General features: G+C 52.5%; 6 protein-coding genes across 6 annotated transcripts; 3 read left to right on the top strand and 3 right to left on the bottom strand.

Annotated features, from left to right (window-relative positions):
• Positions 1–597: 597 nt before the first annotated feature.
• On the top strand, positions 598–2,325 carry POX_e07066 (uncharacterized protein; the record flags this gene model as incomplete). The annotated part of the gene is made up of 1 exon (XM_050115877.1): positions 598–2,325. The coding sequence occupies one exon, from the start codon at positions 598–600 to the stop codon at positions 2,323–2,325; it is 1,728 nt and encodes a 575-aa protein (XP_049968337.1).
• Positions 2,326–2,869: 544 nt separating this feature from the next.
• POX_e07067 (Pre-mRNA-splicing factor cwc22) lies at positions 2,870–5,422 on the bottom strand (the record flags this gene model as incomplete). Its single annotated transcript, XM_050115878.1, has 1 exon — positions 2,870–5,422. One exon carries the CDS (start codon positions 5,420–5,422, stop codon positions 2,870–2,872), a length of 2,553 nt encoding a protein of 850 aa, XP_049968338.1.
• A 753-nt stretch (positions 5,423–6,175) lies between these two features.
• Positions 6,176–6,470, top strand: POX_e07068 (uncharacterized protein; the record flags this gene model as incomplete). Its single annotated transcript, XM_050115879.1, has 3 exons — positions 6,176–6,178; positions 6,236–6,316; positions 6,393–6,470. 3 exons carry the CDS (start codon positions 6,176–6,178, stop codon positions 6,468–6,470), a joined length of 162 nt encoding a protein of 53 aa, XP_049968339.1.
• Positions 6,471–8,745: 2,275 nt separating this feature from the next.
• On the top strand, positions 8,746–12,169 carry POX_e07069 (uncharacterized protein; the record flags this gene model as incomplete). The annotated part of the gene is made up of 2 exons (XM_050115880.1): positions 8,746–8,942; positions 9,001–12,169. 2 exons carry the CDS (start codon positions 8,746–8,748, stop codon positions 12,167–12,169), a joined length of 3,366 nt encoding a protein of 1,121 aa, XP_049968340.1.
• Positions 12,170–13,070: 901 nt separating this feature from the next.
• On the bottom strand, positions 13,071–13,829 carry POX_e07070 (uncharacterized protein; the record flags this gene model as incomplete). The annotated part of the gene is made up of 1 exon (XM_050115881.1): positions 13,071–13,829. One exon carries the CDS (start codon positions 13,827–13,829, stop codon positions 13,071–13,073), a length of 759 nt encoding a protein of 252 aa, XP_049968341.1.
• A 1,624-nt stretch (positions 13,830–15,453) lies between these two features.
• POX_e07071 (uncharacterized protein) lies at positions 15,454–16,238 on the bottom strand (the record flags this gene model as incomplete). The annotated part of the gene is made up of 3 exons (XM_050115882.1): positions 15,454–15,596; positions 15,672–16,013; positions 16,109–16,238. 3 exons carry the CDS (start codon positions 16,236–16,238, stop codon positions 15,454–15,456), a joined length of 615 nt encoding a protein of 204 aa, XP_049968342.1.
• Between the last annotated feature and the right edge of the window lie 1,045 nt (positions 16,239–17,283).

Genomic DNA, 17,283 nt, shown 5'->3' on the forward strand with positions numbered 1-17,283 from the left:
ATGAAGGTGGAAATTATTACACCACTCGAGGTTCCGACATCCACCCAAACTGGAGATTCTCTGAGATTGATAGTTAGTAGTGCCAGCTTTACCGCATTGGGGATTAAAGAGAAGAGCTCATTTATTGCTAGATATCCTTGGGAAGATTGAAAGATAGACACACTGCTTCATGGGGTTAATGCAAGGGCATTCAATGTGCTTGATAGCTATCTATGTAGGCAAAGAAAGACAGGACTATTTGTAGACTTATGACTTCTTGACACAAATCGTAAATGAGTGTCCCGATGCTAGTTTATTCTTTTTTTTTAAAAAAAAAAATAGAATATTCATTACAATCTCAAGAAGCTCTTTTAGGTGATAATCACCTTTTGTTGCCCCACATGTCAGACCCAAGACCTTTGACCCCGCGGAGCGCCAAAAAAAAAAGTCAAAAGGATCTTCACCAGCGCCGACCTTCAATTCAATCCACATTCAAGGGCGATCAGCATTCCGCTCTCGCTGCATGCGCCTGCAGCATAATCCCTTTGCGGAAATCGAAAAATAAAAAGAGACAAATTCGAGATCCTAGCTCAATTGCATTCCACCCCGTCAAGAAGCATGACCGCATCAACAGCCTTGCTCGAGGCTCGCGCCTCCAAGACCGCCGAGATTTACGCCGACGCGCATAATCCACACCTTTATCTTGACCGTGCTCGGATTTATGCGCAACTTGGGTTTCCGGATCTGGCTGCGGCGGATGCGTATCGGGCTCTTTCGTTGTTGGAGTCTGTCGTTGATCCGGACGGGTGCGAGTTTCATGCCAGACGAGTTGATCCTAATGGGAAGATCGAGCGTGGAGAGGCGGAGGAGAGGGATGAGAATGAAAATGAGGATGATGAGGATGAATACGAGGATGAGGATGGAATCCCCATCACGCAAGACGAGTACGATACCATCATTGGAGAGGTCTATGCTGTGCTGGTCCGCAGTCTAGTCCGATGTGGTTGCTATCGCGATGCGTTTGAATTTGGTGTGCGCGGCATGCAAGTACTGGATGAGATGGAAGACACGAAGCGCGACTCATCTGCAGTGAGTATCCTAAATGAACAAATCCAGACCCTCAAACAACTCTACCAGTCACGCACGGGCATCCAAGGGGACCTCGAGCTGGACGCTATCGACCCGGCTATTCTACCAGCCCAAGGCTTTGCCCGGCGCATTCTCTACCCCTGGAACGAGCATGAGCCTGATCGCCGCGCGCCGGAGGAACTCGCCTTCTTGAACGAACGACTGAAGGAGGTCGCTCCCAAGTGCGAGGTTCGCGCCGTGGCTCTCCCGTTACTTCATGGAAATACCCCGGATGAGGATGAGGTCTCGGTGCAGTTGGGTCTCTTTGCCAAAGAGAACATCGCCGCCGATGAGATCATTCTGCGAGAGACGTCGCTTTTGACCGCGACAAATCGACTACATGATGATCTGTGCGATGCGTGTAATGCGCCTCTTCCGGATCTTTCAGCGGAGAATGGCCCCGTGAGCTGTGAGGGCGGTTGCGCCGATACGATCTTCTGCAGTCAGGAGTGTCACGATCGCGCGCAGAAAATATACCACGGGGCCATCTGTGGATTGGAAGATGGGCTGGAATCCATTGGCAAGGATATTCCTGATCCCAAAGATAAAGCGGATTATCTCTACCTACTCCTTCTCGGTCGTGCTCTGGCCATGTCCGCCACGCAGGATGTTCATGTCCTCGATCTGGCCGAAGTCAAGTACATCTGGGGCGATTTCCACGACTTGGATCTCACCACCCAGACCTCCTCTTCCTCTTCCTCTCAAGAAGACCAAAAAGACGAAGCTTCCACCCTCCCATTCTCCTTCCAACTCAACATCCTCCAACCCACCCGATTCCTCGAAGAAATGGAAATCAACCCCTACACCTCCCTCCCCCGCTACGACACCTGGATCCTCAACACCCTCTACGCCAAATTCCGCGGCACCGCCTCCGGCCGCCTTTCCACCTGGGACGGCGGTCCCGAGCTCTGCGCCGTCCATCCCCTCTGGTGTCTGGCGAACCACTCGTGTGATCCCAACGTGCGCTGGGAATGGGGCGGCGAGATCACATTCCGGGCGCGCAACGACGCCGAAACCGCCGTGTGGGCGCGCACGCTGGAGGATGGACGGATTGAAAGCCGCGGCCCGAAAAAGGGCGGAATCGGCAAGGATGAGGAGATCCTGAATCACTATTGTGATATTGGGCTCGGGGTGAAGCAGAGGCGGGAGTGGGCGTCGGGGGCGTTGGGGGGCAATTGTCGGTGTGAGAGGTGTATTTGGGAGGCGTTGGAGGATTGATGCGTGTGATTTTAGACCTTTTTCTTTTTCTTCTTCTGTTCTTTTCTTCTTCGGCCCTTGATGCTATTGCTTTTGAGCTGGATCTTTGGTGTGGGGGTTGTTGGAAAGAAGAACGAAAGAGGAGCCATCGAGAAATAGTGGTTCAGATCGGGGGTTTTAACGACAAATGAGCTTTCATAGATCACCTAGTAGAGGTGTGAATAGATATTGACCAGTCCACAGGCTGAAATTACATGAAGATATCATACACAATCGGATATTCAATGATCAAGTCGAAATTCAACGGGGACATTTAATGATGTCTCAGTCAGATAAGATTTCTCAGAGAATGCATAAGATTGCATGGTATCTTTAAAAGTACAACGGGCTAGAGAGACAGGATGATGATTTTGGGATCAATTACTCAAAGAAGCTCTGGTAAAACTGGGCGCTGTTTTCGCCTGCTATCGGTGACACCTCGTGGCTGCGCGGCGTAGAAACTCATCACCGTCAAGAATTCAAAGACGAGAATAGCATAGACCCATAAAAAATATACCCTCTTCCCTTACCGACGGCGCGGAGGGGTTCGCGAGTATGAACGACCTCGAGAGTCATCACGGGGGCGAGCAGGCACGGGTGAGCGAGACCGCGACAGAGAGTCATCACGTCCACGACGCGGTGGAGGTGACGCCGAGTAAGATGGTCGCCGCGTGCTCCTGGCTGCACCCTCACGTCGAGGAGGCGTTAATGACCGAGAAGGGGACCGCGAGTAGCTGCGACCCCGTCGACTGGTCACTGCTGGGGCCCGACGCGGAGGGGAAACCGACCGTGAGACGGACCGTGAGAGGGAACGACGGGCCGGACTGCGACTCACGCTTCGTGAGTAGGAGCGAGCGCGGCTGCGACGTGGCGGAGTGCGAGAGAAACTTCTTGACCTGGATCGACTATGGGATGCGCCTCGTTGTATCCGGCGCACAGGAGAGCGTGAACGAGAGCGCGAGCGCGAAGGTGTATAGCTTCGGCCCCTGGAGGATGGAGTAATGGAACGAGAATGGGAGCGGCCCCGGTCACGCGAGGGGGAGCGAGTGTAGGAGCGAGATCGGGAGCGGGAAGAGGAATATGATCGGGAACGAGAGCGAGTATAGGACCGAGAGCGTGAACGGGATGACCGAGTGTAAGAGGAGGATCTCGAGTATGATCGATCTGAGGGCGATCGGGAGCCACGGGCGGGCAGCGCGGGCACAGTGGGTCGCGGGATGTTTTTGAGGTGCTCGCGCATGTCTTCGGTCAAAAAACCCATACCGATACTGGTAAAGTAGTTGATGGAGAACCGAGTGTGGCGTGGGTTCTCCGTCGGGAACAGTCCCTCGAAACTGGGCTGGAGAATCTCATCTCTGAAACGGGCCTGGAGGCCAGGCAGACCCAGGTTCTCGGCGAGGTCCTGGAAGAGAATCTTGATGAAAATACGGCTGCTGGAGGTTGTTTCCTCTTCATTCATGTGGATCACGGAGAGCACATGCCAGCCAAGGGCGTCGTTACTCAGCATGTGTCCAAAGAATCGCGCAATGTTTCGCAGACGATTCGTTTCGTATCGATGGATGGTGTCGTAATATTTGGCAAATGCAGCCTCAAATAAGTCGGACCAGAGGCGATTGATTTTCGCAAACCGTTCTCCGATCAACCCATAGAACTTGGAATATGTGCGCTCCTGGGAGCAACATTCGATAATCATCGAAGGCAGCTCAGGCTCCATGCCAGCTGGCAGATTGATCTTCATCAGCTTGTGGCAACATTCTTCGAAATCGATGCTCGACATGATCGTCAGATATATCGTTCGGCGCAGGTTGACCAGGTCAGTGTTGGTCTGATCCTTGATGTCCATCTTCTGCTCCTCCGCGTCCGACTCGTCATCGCCACTGTCGTCTTCGTCATCGTCATCTTCATCATCATCACTGTCTTCTCCGAGGATTTCCCCCTTCAGCTTTTTGTATTTCTCCTCGTTCTGCTCCCACTCCGCGTCGAATTTGAAGATGTTGAGCGTATCAAGGGTCTGGACCTCATCATCCAATCCGATTTGATGAGTAATCTGGTCTTCTTCCTCCACCAGATCCAGCTCTTCCTTGATCGCGGGGTTGTCCTTGTACCGATCCTTGCGCACCTGGAACAACACCTCAATCATGTATTGCACACGCTTGTCAATATCGGCTTCGTGAAGGATATTGCGGAACTGGTCAAACACAGCATTTGCAATCTGCGGATTCATCTCCTCCAAGTGCTGACCGACTTCCCGCGTCAGACCAACTGCAATTTCCACACTGTCATCGGTGGGTTTGTGAAGCAGTAAGAGCAAGATTTGCGCAACCAGCATCTCGTTGGCGACTTGGAAGTTGACAAGGTGAGCAATGAAGGTCGTAGACGAAATGCACACGGCCTTGTCATTTCGCTTGAAAGCTTTGCGGAACTGCACAATTAATCGAGACACCAGCAATTCGCCCACCTGCGGTAGTTTGGTGTTCACGATGGCAGTCATCGCCGCGTAGATGGGTGTAAACGGTAAGCTGGCCGCTTGAGCTTTCATGATTGATCGACAAAAGAGGCCGCGGCCTCGCACCAGGTTCTCACCAAAGAGCTCCGGGACGATGTATTTGATGTTCGAGACATTGACCTTGTTGATCAAACCGTTGATGGACTTCTTCAATGCTTCCCAGGCCATCCGTTGGTACTCCTTGCTCGTCTTATCGGTGATTTGAGCTTGGAGAGCACGAAGTCGAGCGGGAGGAATATAGGTGCCACCTGAGCGCATGTTCAACAATTTGTCGTATTCGGCCTTGGCCGCCGCCTGTTTCTCCTCCTCCGTCATAGGCTTGCGAGCAGCCTCCAGCTTCTCATGTTCTCTAACGCGTTCCGCGAGCTGGCGCTCCCGCTCCATCGCGCGTTGCTCATCCATACGAGGAACTTCGGCATCGTCGTGATGAGAATTGGCAGGTGGAGAGCGACGGCGATTGGGAGAGGGCGATCGTGAGGGAGGCGACCGTTTGCGAGCACCAGTTGGTGAGAACGCCCCGGGAGGGGGCGTCGGCACGCGCACTGCGGATTGCAGTACAACTGGGTCGGACATTATGGGATCTCGGAGGTACCAAAGATACCGATTGAGACTTGAAGTGGTGAAGAGAGTGCACACCGATGGCGCGGCGATGAGGTTTCCTTTGGCTCAGCGGCGCCGCGTCGGTTGAAGGCTCTGGAAGTCACGTGTCTCGGGGTTGGCCTTGCGCTCCAGCCACGGCGCGGTCCTTGAGCCAAGTCCGGAGTGAGAGAGAAGAGCAGACAGCTCCAGTAGAGGTCAATGTACGATCATTCAATTCCCCCCCCCCTGAAATATCATACGCTTGAAGCTTTTCAATAAAGCTGCCCTTCCTCCGGTAGCTAGACACCATCGTTGCATGCTCATACCAAAGTCCCAGCCCGCGTAATGGGACCGGGACCTTTTCTATTACACTCGAGCCTTCGATATACATAGTTAACCCTCCACTTCGAATCAAGAGCATTCTGATCCATAGATTACACGGCGGTCACTGATCTCACCATCCATCAGATCAGGTCTCCTCATCTACCTGGGTGTGCGACCTATCTGTCCCCTTCGAGATAGTCGCAACGACACCCTTTATCGATCCTTATCAAGCTCAAGGGGGTTACTGAAAAGGGAAGGCGGTAGGACTGACCGCCGTAGCGTCCCAACTGTCGGAGATCCAACCCACGGGATCAGCTCCTGAATGGCAGCACTTGCGTGGCCATTTCTGTTCCCTGCGACTTCCAAGGCTCTCATCCGCCTGCCTTCCTTCTTTGCGAGTAATCGCGACCGCTCTTTAACATAATGGTGCGTTTCTCAGCTAATTGGTCGCCAATACATTCAGGGCTAATCCATGATTTCTAGCTGGGCCAACTCGTGGGTTCCGCCATGCTCTTGGCCGCAACCGCTATCTTTCTTTACTACACTGCGTGGACGCTGTTAATGGTAAGGCCTTTCTTGTCACGCGGTAATTCCTCCGAGGCCAAATTGACCTTTCCACTAACTTTTTGTCTCCGTTCAGCCATTCGTGGATCCCGGCCATCCTCTTCATGACCTCTTCCCCCGCGCGTTTGGGCCATTCGCATCCCCGTTATCCTGACCCTGTTGGGTTCCGCTGTTGTGGGCACCTTCATAAGCATTGTGATGATCAATAGCAACAAAAAGAAGGCCGCCAAGGCCAAGGCAGCAGCGAAGAAGAAGACCTAAATGAAGATGCAAGGGGTGGGAGACGACCTGCGAACAGGACGACTGTTCGAGCTTTGTGTGATCGCGTTGCGCGGTTCAAGCAGAAGATGCCATGTACCAACATTTCTTTACCTCTAGACGACTTTCTAAAGGCTTTTTGCGATGCACTTCAATAAGACAGATCGATGTCTCTTCCAAAGGACGTGACCAACATGGAAACCGACTCTAGATTCCTTGACGAAATGTATATTACCAATGCCCAGTGCCCCCATACAGTAGAGAAGGCCCCTATGACGGAGTGGTGAGCAAGGGCACTGACCTGTGATCTGGCCTCTTGTATACCGCCGACTGCCAACCAAGCTCGGGTCGCCGGGGCGCTTCGGTTGTGCATCTTGAAAAGGAAGAAAGGGATGATGCATGTCGGATGATGCATCGCAGCCGAAAGCAAGTGGGTGCTGCAGCTGATTCGTGGTATTCGTCTTGTTTTTTGTTCTCTTACTGAACCGATTCTCCCAGCCGGCAATGATAGGCTGCGTGGCCGTCACGTTCTCTCGTATGTGCCTCCCCGTGACCTTCTGGGGCCGTCTCCACCCGGCTCACGGCGATCCAAAAATGACGCTTACCCTACAAGTAATGTTCACACTGACGAAGAACCGGATGTTCTTCGATGGTTCGGACAGGATGGCCAAGATGACCAGCATCGAATTCGTGTGGGTGTTCCACGGTCCGCGGGTGGCCATTCTCATTTCAAGTAGGCAGAGTACATCTCCACATCCAGGGTTCATGGCTCAGTACTAGTCCTATAGTTTGGATACTTGCTAGTCACCTGGATACAGACTGATCTGGTTGGCCAGAACCCTCTATTCCAGTCCCGATGTCAGGTTAGCTCACCTAGGATATAGGCGGGATTGCGGAACTACTCCTCAGCCACAAGAAGAGGCACCCGAGGTGCAAGGTATCTGGCTAGCCATGCCGGCAAGTCGGGGACTTGAGATCAATCAAGCTAGAAAGGGCGAGTCTGATGTAGCTCTCGAGCCTCTCCAGAGACGGACAAAAAGAGACCAAGGCGTGGACACCGATGATGCAATCTTTGGTGATGAGCAATCCCGTGCAGTATTCACCAGCTCTCAGCCGCCTGTGTGTCGGAGCTTGAGGTTTTGTTTATTGAAGCCACTCGCGGTTCCTCATTTGAACAGGAGAGGCTGGTCATGATCAGCGGGGAATGACGGGGTCAGCCAGCCATCCTGACCTGGCGATCCCACGGGCCATGCCATGGTCAGACCAGAGACCAAACACACGCAATGACGGGGCAAGAGCCAGAATCACTTGGCTCATCACGTTCGCATGGAAAGGGGCCGGTCATCGCTTCCTTCAGGTCCAGGCGACTAGGTGATCGACCAGGATATCTTCCATCGTTTAGCAAAACTCCATATTCCTGAGTAGCAGGTAGGAGATCATGAAGGATTCAAGAAGTAATACTGTAGCAACAGAATCAGAACTTCCATCATCGCAGTACTTACCATCGTCAGAGGGCCCCCGCAGATAGCACATGTACCCCACTCGGCCGTGGCTGCGTCTCGCTGAGTTCGGCCTCTGACTCAGGTACCGCATTCCGGTTCCCCTCTTCTTATCGCGTCCTTGGGCTTTGCCTTCTCACCTTACTTTCGATTGCACTGTTTGCCTCTTGCTCTTCTTCCCACGCGACCCAGATCTTGGAGGCTCGCGTATTTCGAGAACCACATCACCCTCAGTCAAGAACGCACTTGCTGGGCTTTCACATTCAGTTGGTGCCGTACGACGCCCGATCAGCCTTATCAAAGCTTCCCCGCGTATCGAGAGCGTCTCCGCTCTAGATACGCTTACGGCGGAACTACTCCCCCTCCCCAGCAACCAAGCAACTACGCTCTTCGCTTTCATCCGCAGTACTGTCTCCGGGGTATGAATCCTCTGACTGGGCGACATGTTTTCCGTCGATGCATGACCGAGAGCGAAAAAAGATGGCTGATTTGGGCAATCCTAACAGACCGAACCCGTTCCCGAGTGTTGTGGCACGCCATCCTCCTGTGTGATACACAACCAGCGAGAAGCTGCCCCCGTTCTCAGACCTCGTCAAAGGTCTCGAGAGCGGATCGTCCGTGATTCAACCGCACGCTCTCTGTGAATCCCCTCTTCTGAGGTGATCGGCTTGAATGCCACCGGTGGCCCCTGACGATCTGATCAATCAGCACGGCAGGTTCATAGAAGACGATCCATCTGTGGCACTCCCCATAACAATCCCAGCTCACTCAACACCAGACTATGAACCGACTGGAAAGTCGAAAAAGAAGAAGAACAACAAAAAGGCCAAGGCGGCCAAGGCAGCGACCGAAGTGCCCCCAGAGGATTTGTAAGATTTTGATTGTCATCCTTGAGGTTGAGCGGCCAAATGATTAACTCTGGTCTAGGAATCTTGAGAGCCCGGCTCCTGCAGATCCACTTGCCCCCCTTAAATCTGGAGTAGACACAGAGCCAGTGCCAGAGCTCGTGCCGGATCCCGAGCCTGTGCAGGAGCCTGAGAACGAGTCCGTGCTGGAGCCTGAGGAGATACAGGACCGGCATGGCGGAGTCTCGGAGCTCCCGCCATCCCTCGAGCTTCTGGGAAGTATCGGGAAGTCGACAGTTCACGACCTCACGAATCGGACCGACAGATGGGCACAAGCAGTGCCCTACGGAAAGAGTCCACCAGTCGAGCCGATGGATCGAGAACAGCCAATGAGTTCCCCGCTCGCGTTCCCAACCATTCAGGAACGTGGCTTCACTCATCCTTCATCGCCATCCCCGCCCACTCAACTCCGACCCTTCAGCTACGGCAGTGGGTATCGGAGTAGCATGCACTCGCGCCAGCAGTCGGTTGATCGCAGAAAGAGCCATTCTTATGGAAGTCCCATGAGCAATCTCGCTCCTCCTCCTCATTTGCCCCAGGCCCACTTCTACGGTGCCCCAGACATTGATATACCCACCCGTACCCGTGCTAGCGATGGAGCTTATTCCTATTGTGGATTCGATAACTTGCCCAGTACGTCCATCAAGCCACCACGGGCGGGGAATAATGTGATCGTGGTTGGCACAGACAGTGCTGTTGAGATTTTTGCCATCGAGGATCGTCGGGCTCGACTGGTGGGCCAGGTCAGTGGGTTGAATGGCCGAGTCCTCGATGCCAAGATTCTGTCTGGCGTTCAGTTAGCCGATGCAGGTTCCTCGTCGCAACCTCATATCGCCTTGATCTTACATGGGCCTCTTCCATTGAGGGATGATGACGACACCCTCTCTGCTGCCGGCTTGGATTTGAATGAAGCACCGCCGAACGTGGCCAGAGTTTCACCCAGTGAGAAGCGAGCTGGGAGAGCTGACCCTATATACTACCAAACCCGAGTGGAGGTGCACTCTCTGCGTTCGGGCGACCATATAGCAACTTTGTTTGCCAGTCAGCCTGTGCCCTCGCCCGAAAACATTCCGGGAGTTTCCTCGTTGGCGCCCAGTGCTATGGGTAGTTTGAGACTTTTCCATAGTGGCAATCATGTCATCGTGGCGTCTGGCGTCAGTGGAGAGGTTTATATCTTTAGGAACAACTCTTGCGGGAGCTATGAGTGCCTGGGCAAGATCTGGACCAACATCCAAGTCGGGGAAAGCAGACGATACTCCGCGTCATCAAGTTCCACGGACGCCGAGGGATCTCACTACGAATCCTCCCGGGCATTGTTAACGGAGCGACCACTGTTGACCCTGCAAGGAAGATGGCTTGCAATTGTTCCTCCTTCTTCTACACGGAATTCTCTCCAGGGAAGTGTCCCGGCTCATCTCATACATCCCAGGGCACAGGGAATGGAGAGTGGCAATCCACCTTCAGTACCCTCCGTGAATTGCGCGACCGATGCCGGCGAAGGGGAGACTCTCCTCGACAAGGTCGCCCGAGGTGTGACGCAAGAGCTCGTCAAAGGCGCCCGCTGGATGGGTGACCAAGGGCTTCAGGCTTGGAACAACTATTGGAGTACCGGTCAACTTTCAGCTCCTAACACGCCGCCCATGCGACCCGTACGAGCCTCCGAATCTCCAGGCCACCCTCATGGATTATTCCCCCCAACGCATGCTCAAGACACTCAGGCAACCTCATCACCTGAGCCCGATACGGTTTCAATCATCGACCTGGGCCGATTTAACGATGGGGTGGAGGTCAAAGCAGCACCCCTCAACCCTGTATCAGTGTTTCAGGTGCCTAACGGCTGCAGCTTTCTATCACTTTCACCGAGTGGCTTGATGCTTTTTACAGCTAGCAAAAAGGGAGATGTCCAATACATTTGGGATCTGATGCAACTCAGACACTGTCGAGCCATGACTTTTATGACTGATAGCCTTGGAAGTCAACTTGCCAACGTCCGACAGTTGGCCCGATATGCAAGATTGACTGCATCAAGCATCGTAGATGTGATCTGGACGGCGCCAGTGGGAGACAGGTTGGCCGTTGTCACTCGAAAGGGCACCGTGCACGTCTTTGACTTGCCTCAGAGCGCGTTTCAATGGCCACCTTTCCGTCGCGCGCGTCCATCTTCCAAAAAGTCTCCGTCTATCGAACCCGCCAACGACGATCTGGCAGGCCCAGTCAGTGCTGGAAACCCACTCTCGGCGGCCATGACCTTTATGGGTGGTAAGACTCAACCTTTCCTCTCAGCGGTTCGGGGTCGGGTGCAGTCCACGGGAAATGGTTTCCCCAGTATGAGTGGATTCGCACTGCCTACTGCGGCCAGCATCAAAGGTGGCAAGGTCGTTGCTGCAGGACTGAGCAAGTCCATGGGCGCAGCCGCCAGTGGTACCGTCCAGACACTTCGCCACGTCGGCGAGAACCGACTGCACCTTTCGGGACTGGCTCGTGACCCTGCCCCCTCCCGTGTCATGTGGATGCTGGCCAAGGGACACCTCTTCATGGGCGTGATAGACGATGGACAATTCAAGCTGTACCGGTTGAAGCGAAGCACGTCCACCAGCAAGAATCGTCAGTCTTACTCGGTCATTGGAAGCAAGGAAGTTCAGTTCCGACTGCCTACCAACATGCAGAGCATGTGTGGGCCGGGTCCTGCGGTTCCATTTGATCCGGACAAGGTCGTTCAAGCTTCTCTCGTGCTTCCCTCTATGATTTCGCAACCTGTGAATCCCAGCAAGGCGTTGTCACAGCCACTTTCGCAGGCTGAGATTGAGACCAACACGCCCTATCAGCCCTTCCATACTGATCAGCGTGTGAGTCTGCATGTGTTCTCGTCTGAAGGCAGAGCAAATATTCCTCGCGGCCAGTGGGTCTTTGGAGACGAGATCCCAGCCACAAAGCTGCATCTCCGCTCATACAACACCGGTGGTGATGACCGAGGAGGTGACTTTGATCCCGATGCGGCCATTCACGGAGATTCTTTCGGGGCTGGTGGGGAGATGGAGAATCTCATTACGCTGGGTAACAGTACTGGGAATGTTGAAGAAGTGGTGATCACCACGAGACGGAAAAAGAAAGCCACCACCACTCTCAAAGCTGACGATGGGTTCTTCGAGGATGACTGTGAAGTCCTCGACTTTGCGCGGGATCGAGTTTGACTTCAAACCCACCTTGCGTGGCGCATATCCGCTAGTACGATTTCTGGTCTATGGCACCAAGAATTCTCGGCACCGGTATCACGTCTTTATTCTCCCCTCTTTTGAGTGTAATTACGATTGTCTGCTCTTTGGTTCTTCTGGTTCTTCCGGTTCTTCCGGTTCTTCCGGTTCTTCCGGTTCTTCCTGATTTTTTTTTCTATTGTGTTTTTGGCTTTGGCTCTCTCTGTTCTAGAGTTCGTGCTCGTCCGGCGTCGAGGTGGTGCATTCATGATGTTTCTTTTTTTGTTTTGCTGGAAGCTCTTGACGGGCTTCCTAGTTGACGACATTGCGTGTCAAACAGGATACGCCTCCTGATCGTTGTCTTCAGAGTCATTTGCTACCCTTTGTACTCTTTTTGCCTTTTGCCTGTGATCTCAGACTCATTACATTGCTCCGAACAAACCCAAATACCCAAACCATATGCATATTGTTTTTCTCTCTTTGTTTGCAGGACCACATGCCCTAGACTGGAAGGATGCGACACTGTTTTTCCTTTTTCCTCTTTTCATTCCGACGAGTTATTTGGATTTTAGGGCTCTAGCACCTTATCACTTCCCTCGTTTGTCTCTGCGTCACATTGCCGCTTGCGTGTGGTTGCGACGCTCATGATTGCCTCCTTTCTTTTCGGTCAGAATGCTGAAACATTGTGTTTTCTGACTGTTCGAGCACTTCCACACTTGCTCTTGCTTGCGATCCATCTCCGTCTCGAGTGTTCACCATCAATACTATCAAAGAGGCTACAACACCTCGAATTCACCAATATAGAAACCATGTTTCCGAGTTCTACATGAGGTCGCATGTGGTGTCCAGTGTTATTTTAGATGATTATCCAACGAGCCATCAATCGTAGTAGTCTGATTGCTCACGCAGTCGCCGCACTCATCTCCTCCTCCCACCAGCCTCGGAAAATCTTCAGCCTCTCCGTACGTGCTCTGGCCATAGCTCGTCCCGTCTTCGTCTTCATCATCCCTTCCAATCTCTCCAATTTTTCCACAAAATGCTCAATACAATTCCCCATTTCCCAACCATTCTCCCCAGCAAACTTCTTCCCCTGCGCCCCCAGAAAAGTAAACGTGCGACCAATGCCGATCGCCCCGATTGCATCCAACCGATCCGCATCCTGCACCACCGCTAATTCAGGATACCCTTCCTCGTCAATCAATCGACGGATCCGCACGGGGTCCTTGCACTCTGTGGTATACGAGACGTGCGAGACGACCATTTGCACTTTGGCCGCCAGATCCGCGGGGGCCCCGTGCTTCAGCAGCGCCACTTGCACCATTGTCTTGGGATCAATATCCTCCGCGGAGTATGTACTAGCGGTGGTGGATTGGTCGCTGGCGCCCGTTGAGATTGAACTCGTCGCGGCTGCCAAGCTGGGGAGATACTTTCTATCGCCGATATCGTGGAGCAGCGCGGCGAGTTTCACGACTGCGGCGTCGAGCGGAGGTTGTGCGGGGGAAGAGTTCTTCTGCTCTGCTTCGAGGATGGTATTTGCGAGATTGGCGACACGGTGGACGTGTGCTGGATTGTGGGAGGGATCGTGGCCGGCCATGCAGGTATTGACAAAGGTGAGCATGTCCTGGTGGAGGGTTTGGAATTGTTCGCTGGATGTGTCCATTTTGGGGGGATTTTTCTTCGTTCTTGAGTGGTTGTTATTTTTTTTGGATGTGTATGGTAGGATGGCGAGTGTAAGTTTCTTTCTTTTGTTCGTTTTTCTGTTGGTTTCTTCTGTAAGAGATGGAAGGTGGGGGACGAGGAAATGAGCAGAGATCTAATTGAATCAGCACGCGTCGAAGGACAAAATAAAAGAAGAGTACGCGTCGAGTTTTTGTCGAGGTATATGTATTGTACTATAGATAGTAGCCCTGGTGACTGTCAAACTAAATACTCGCGGACAATTGCGACCGAAGAACAAGTATGACTCACAAGGTGGAAAAATTAAGTTACAATATTTTAGTCCCGTACAATGGTAAACAATTTAATTTCTCTTTATTTGAGGCCCCATTACCTTATCAGGCTTGGAAAAGGTCGCTTTTTAAGAATTGATCCACCCTTTGACTAGATCGAGTCGATGTTTCGAACAGAAAACGCGGGGCGGACCCGTCCAGCGACTGGACGGATGATAGGCAGCAGCTCCACTGCCAGGCAGTAGGACCTAACCTCCACACCTCGGTGGAATTTGAGTCAATATGGCAAATGCAGAGCATCAATATATGTATACATGTAGTTTCCAATACACTATTCATTATCTCTATTGTTGACTGCGGATTCGATCTGCGTGAGTTAGGTACATAGTACTTCCACCTACCTACTTATACAGGGACCTAGGTACTCCACGATGTATAAACCTTTCATGTCTAATACATTTCCTGCCTACATGTTCTTCAACAGGTACGTGTTGTAGCTACGTGCCTCTATCTACCACCACCCAGATAAATTATCCTTGAAACTGAAATTCTCAACTGGCGGATACTTCCCTTGTCCTTTAGTCTATAACAATCAATGTCCACACACAGCCTCGTGTTTCGATTTGGGAAAGCGAAAGATCCGTCAACGTTGACTTAATCGATAAATCCCAAAGCATAGAATGCAGTATGAATGCAGCTCTGCCAGGTACATGAAACAGCAGTCCAGAGTGGGGAAAAAAGTGTCGGGAATGAAAGATTTTTAAAAAAATGACTCCCGAGTTTACGTGCAGCCTTGCTGACTCGGGGAAGTTCATGTCTATGTGTCTTCATGTTGAATCATAGTTGTCTGGCAAAATAGCCCGGAGAAGGAGCAATACGAAGGGAAAAAAATAACTGGTTTTGTCACAGCTAGGATTGGAGGTGGGCAATTTCGAGTGAATTGTCTCGCTAGAGCTCCCTGCCTGTGAAATGGAAAGAGGTAATGGAAAAAAGGGAAGGGGCATCAATCTTGATCAACACTGTTTCGGCACAATCACAACCGGGTCCAACATGATTCAACGGAATGCTCCAACAAAAGTAATTAGCTCTACAACAACGAATCCAGGACATGCAAGGGCATGGACATGTGGCTAATCCAAAATCAATTCCTCATATTATGGAAGCTGTCGAGGGTCTGAGACCGCGAACCGACTAAGTAGGCCATGCCAAAGCTAAATCTACAGGGAAAATTATGATGCAGAAACAATACCACCCGGTAGACCTTCTTCAAGATCTTCCTGATAGGGCATACTCCGTGCATAACGATGGGAAGCGTTCCTGGCGGATACTTGCTCCTCACAGGACAAAGGCGGCCAAGGCGAGGCCGAAGAGGCCAGCGCCGGAAGCGCCACGGTTGAGGGGGGCGGCAGCACCGGTCTGAGTGATAATGGAGGAACTCGCAGAGGCGGAGTCGCTGGTGGCAGTGGCTTGCTGGAAACCTGGTGCGAGAAAGTCCACATCGTCAGTAACCTCGAACGATGAGCAGGCAACATGTTATACCTGGGAAAACTGACCAGTGTAGCTGGAAGCGGTCTCACTGCTCATGGAACCAGTGGTCATAGCATTTGACTGGCCGTCGGAGCTGTTGCTGTTGTTGTCGTTGTTGCTGTTATTGTTGGAGTTGGAGTTGGACGAGCCAGCGCTGGCGCCAGTAGGAGCAGCACTCGCGTAGGTAGTCGCCAAGAAGTGCGAGTTGTAGCATCGTTGCTCACAGTCAGCATACTTCTGGGTCTCAGCCGGCGAGCCGTTTCCTTGAGGGCAAGCGGCGACACAGCTGTTGGTGTCGTTGGCCTGGTTTTCGTTGGGGCAGGGGACGTGGTAGCATTGAGCAATGCAGCAGACGTCGTTGGCGTTGCCTGTGGTGGAAATCGTCAGTTTGCAATTGACCCATGAACACCACGGTGAAGAAGGCGTGAAAATGTGATCAAAATTCCTGGGGGTAATGACGGACACTTCTTGGCACACTGGGCCTCCGCGGACATCGTAACGGTGGGAGCCACGGTGGTGGAGGTAGTGGTGGTGGTGTCCACTGCGGCAGCCAGGGCCAGCAGGGTGGAAAGGGCAATCAAGGTCATCTTCATCTTGGCGGTTTGGAGAGTGTTGATGGGCAACGGTAGTGACTGAGAGATTTAGAGAAAACGAGTGACGGAGGAGAGGCAGTAAAGAAGAGTGGATGGAGGAAGGGATAGGATGGGCAAGGGTGGGAAAGTAAAGCCAGTTAAATAATGCAAAGAAACAGGGCGTGACCGAAAGCAAACAACAACAGAAATCAACTTTGATGGTCCCGAGAGAGCCACGCAGGGGCACTGGCATGTTGGGTTTTGGGTCCCGAACGCTCTCTTGACATCGCATGCTTGGGGAGAGTCGATTGACCGTGACGTGCCTCGCATTATGCATCACTACCAAACTGTGAAGATCTCAGAGAGCTTCTTACCCCCCCTACTAAACACTAAACCGAGCTCTCTTGCGCTCTTGTTGGATAGGTGACCCCCGATGGCCATTCCAAGCCCGATCTTGGATTTAACCATTAACTACAAAGGGAGCTAACTTTCTGTTTCCCTCTGTATTTTCCGCCAGGTGTCTGTTTCTTTGTTTCTACTTCTGTTTTCTGTGATTTCAGTCCTTGTCTCGCACGCTCTTCAACACCGAGGCGAGAGAGGGGAGGACTGTAGGACTTCAGAACCGAGTCCGCTCAGGGTATACGCCCTCCAGCAGGTCCCTGCAATGTGCAGTCTGCAGGAGGCAGAGTGCCTTACTTCTTCGAGAAGAGTTCCTGCAGCACATCCCCCTTCCCTCGATGTGTCCACTTCTTCGATTGTCTTTTCTCGAGGCAAAAGGTCATTAGCGCCCTGTGGTGGAGATGAAGAGACGCTAGTCAGTCTGGGAGCCCTGCCAGGGGACCAACTAAATCCGGGGTCTCCAGGGTCTCCCTTGGCTCCATGTCCGTGCTCCTCATCCACTGGGATCTGCGGACGAGGACAAGCCGAGTCCAGACAGATTGTTTTGCTGCTCGGTCCTGGATGCACATGGGGGGACAACTAATGCATCAACCGAGTCTGGCAGTGGCTTTGGTGATATCCCCTTGTGTGGTCACCCGATTTATGTATGCATGAAGGGTCTGCTGTA

Source organism: Penicillium oxalicum, chromosome V (genome assembly GCF_001723175.1).
Source record: "Penicillium oxalicum strain HP7-1 chromosome V, whole genome shotgun sequence".
Lineage (NCBI taxonomy): Eukaryota > Fungi > Ascomycota > Eurotiomycetes > Eurotiales > Aspergillaceae > Penicillium > Penicillium oxalicum.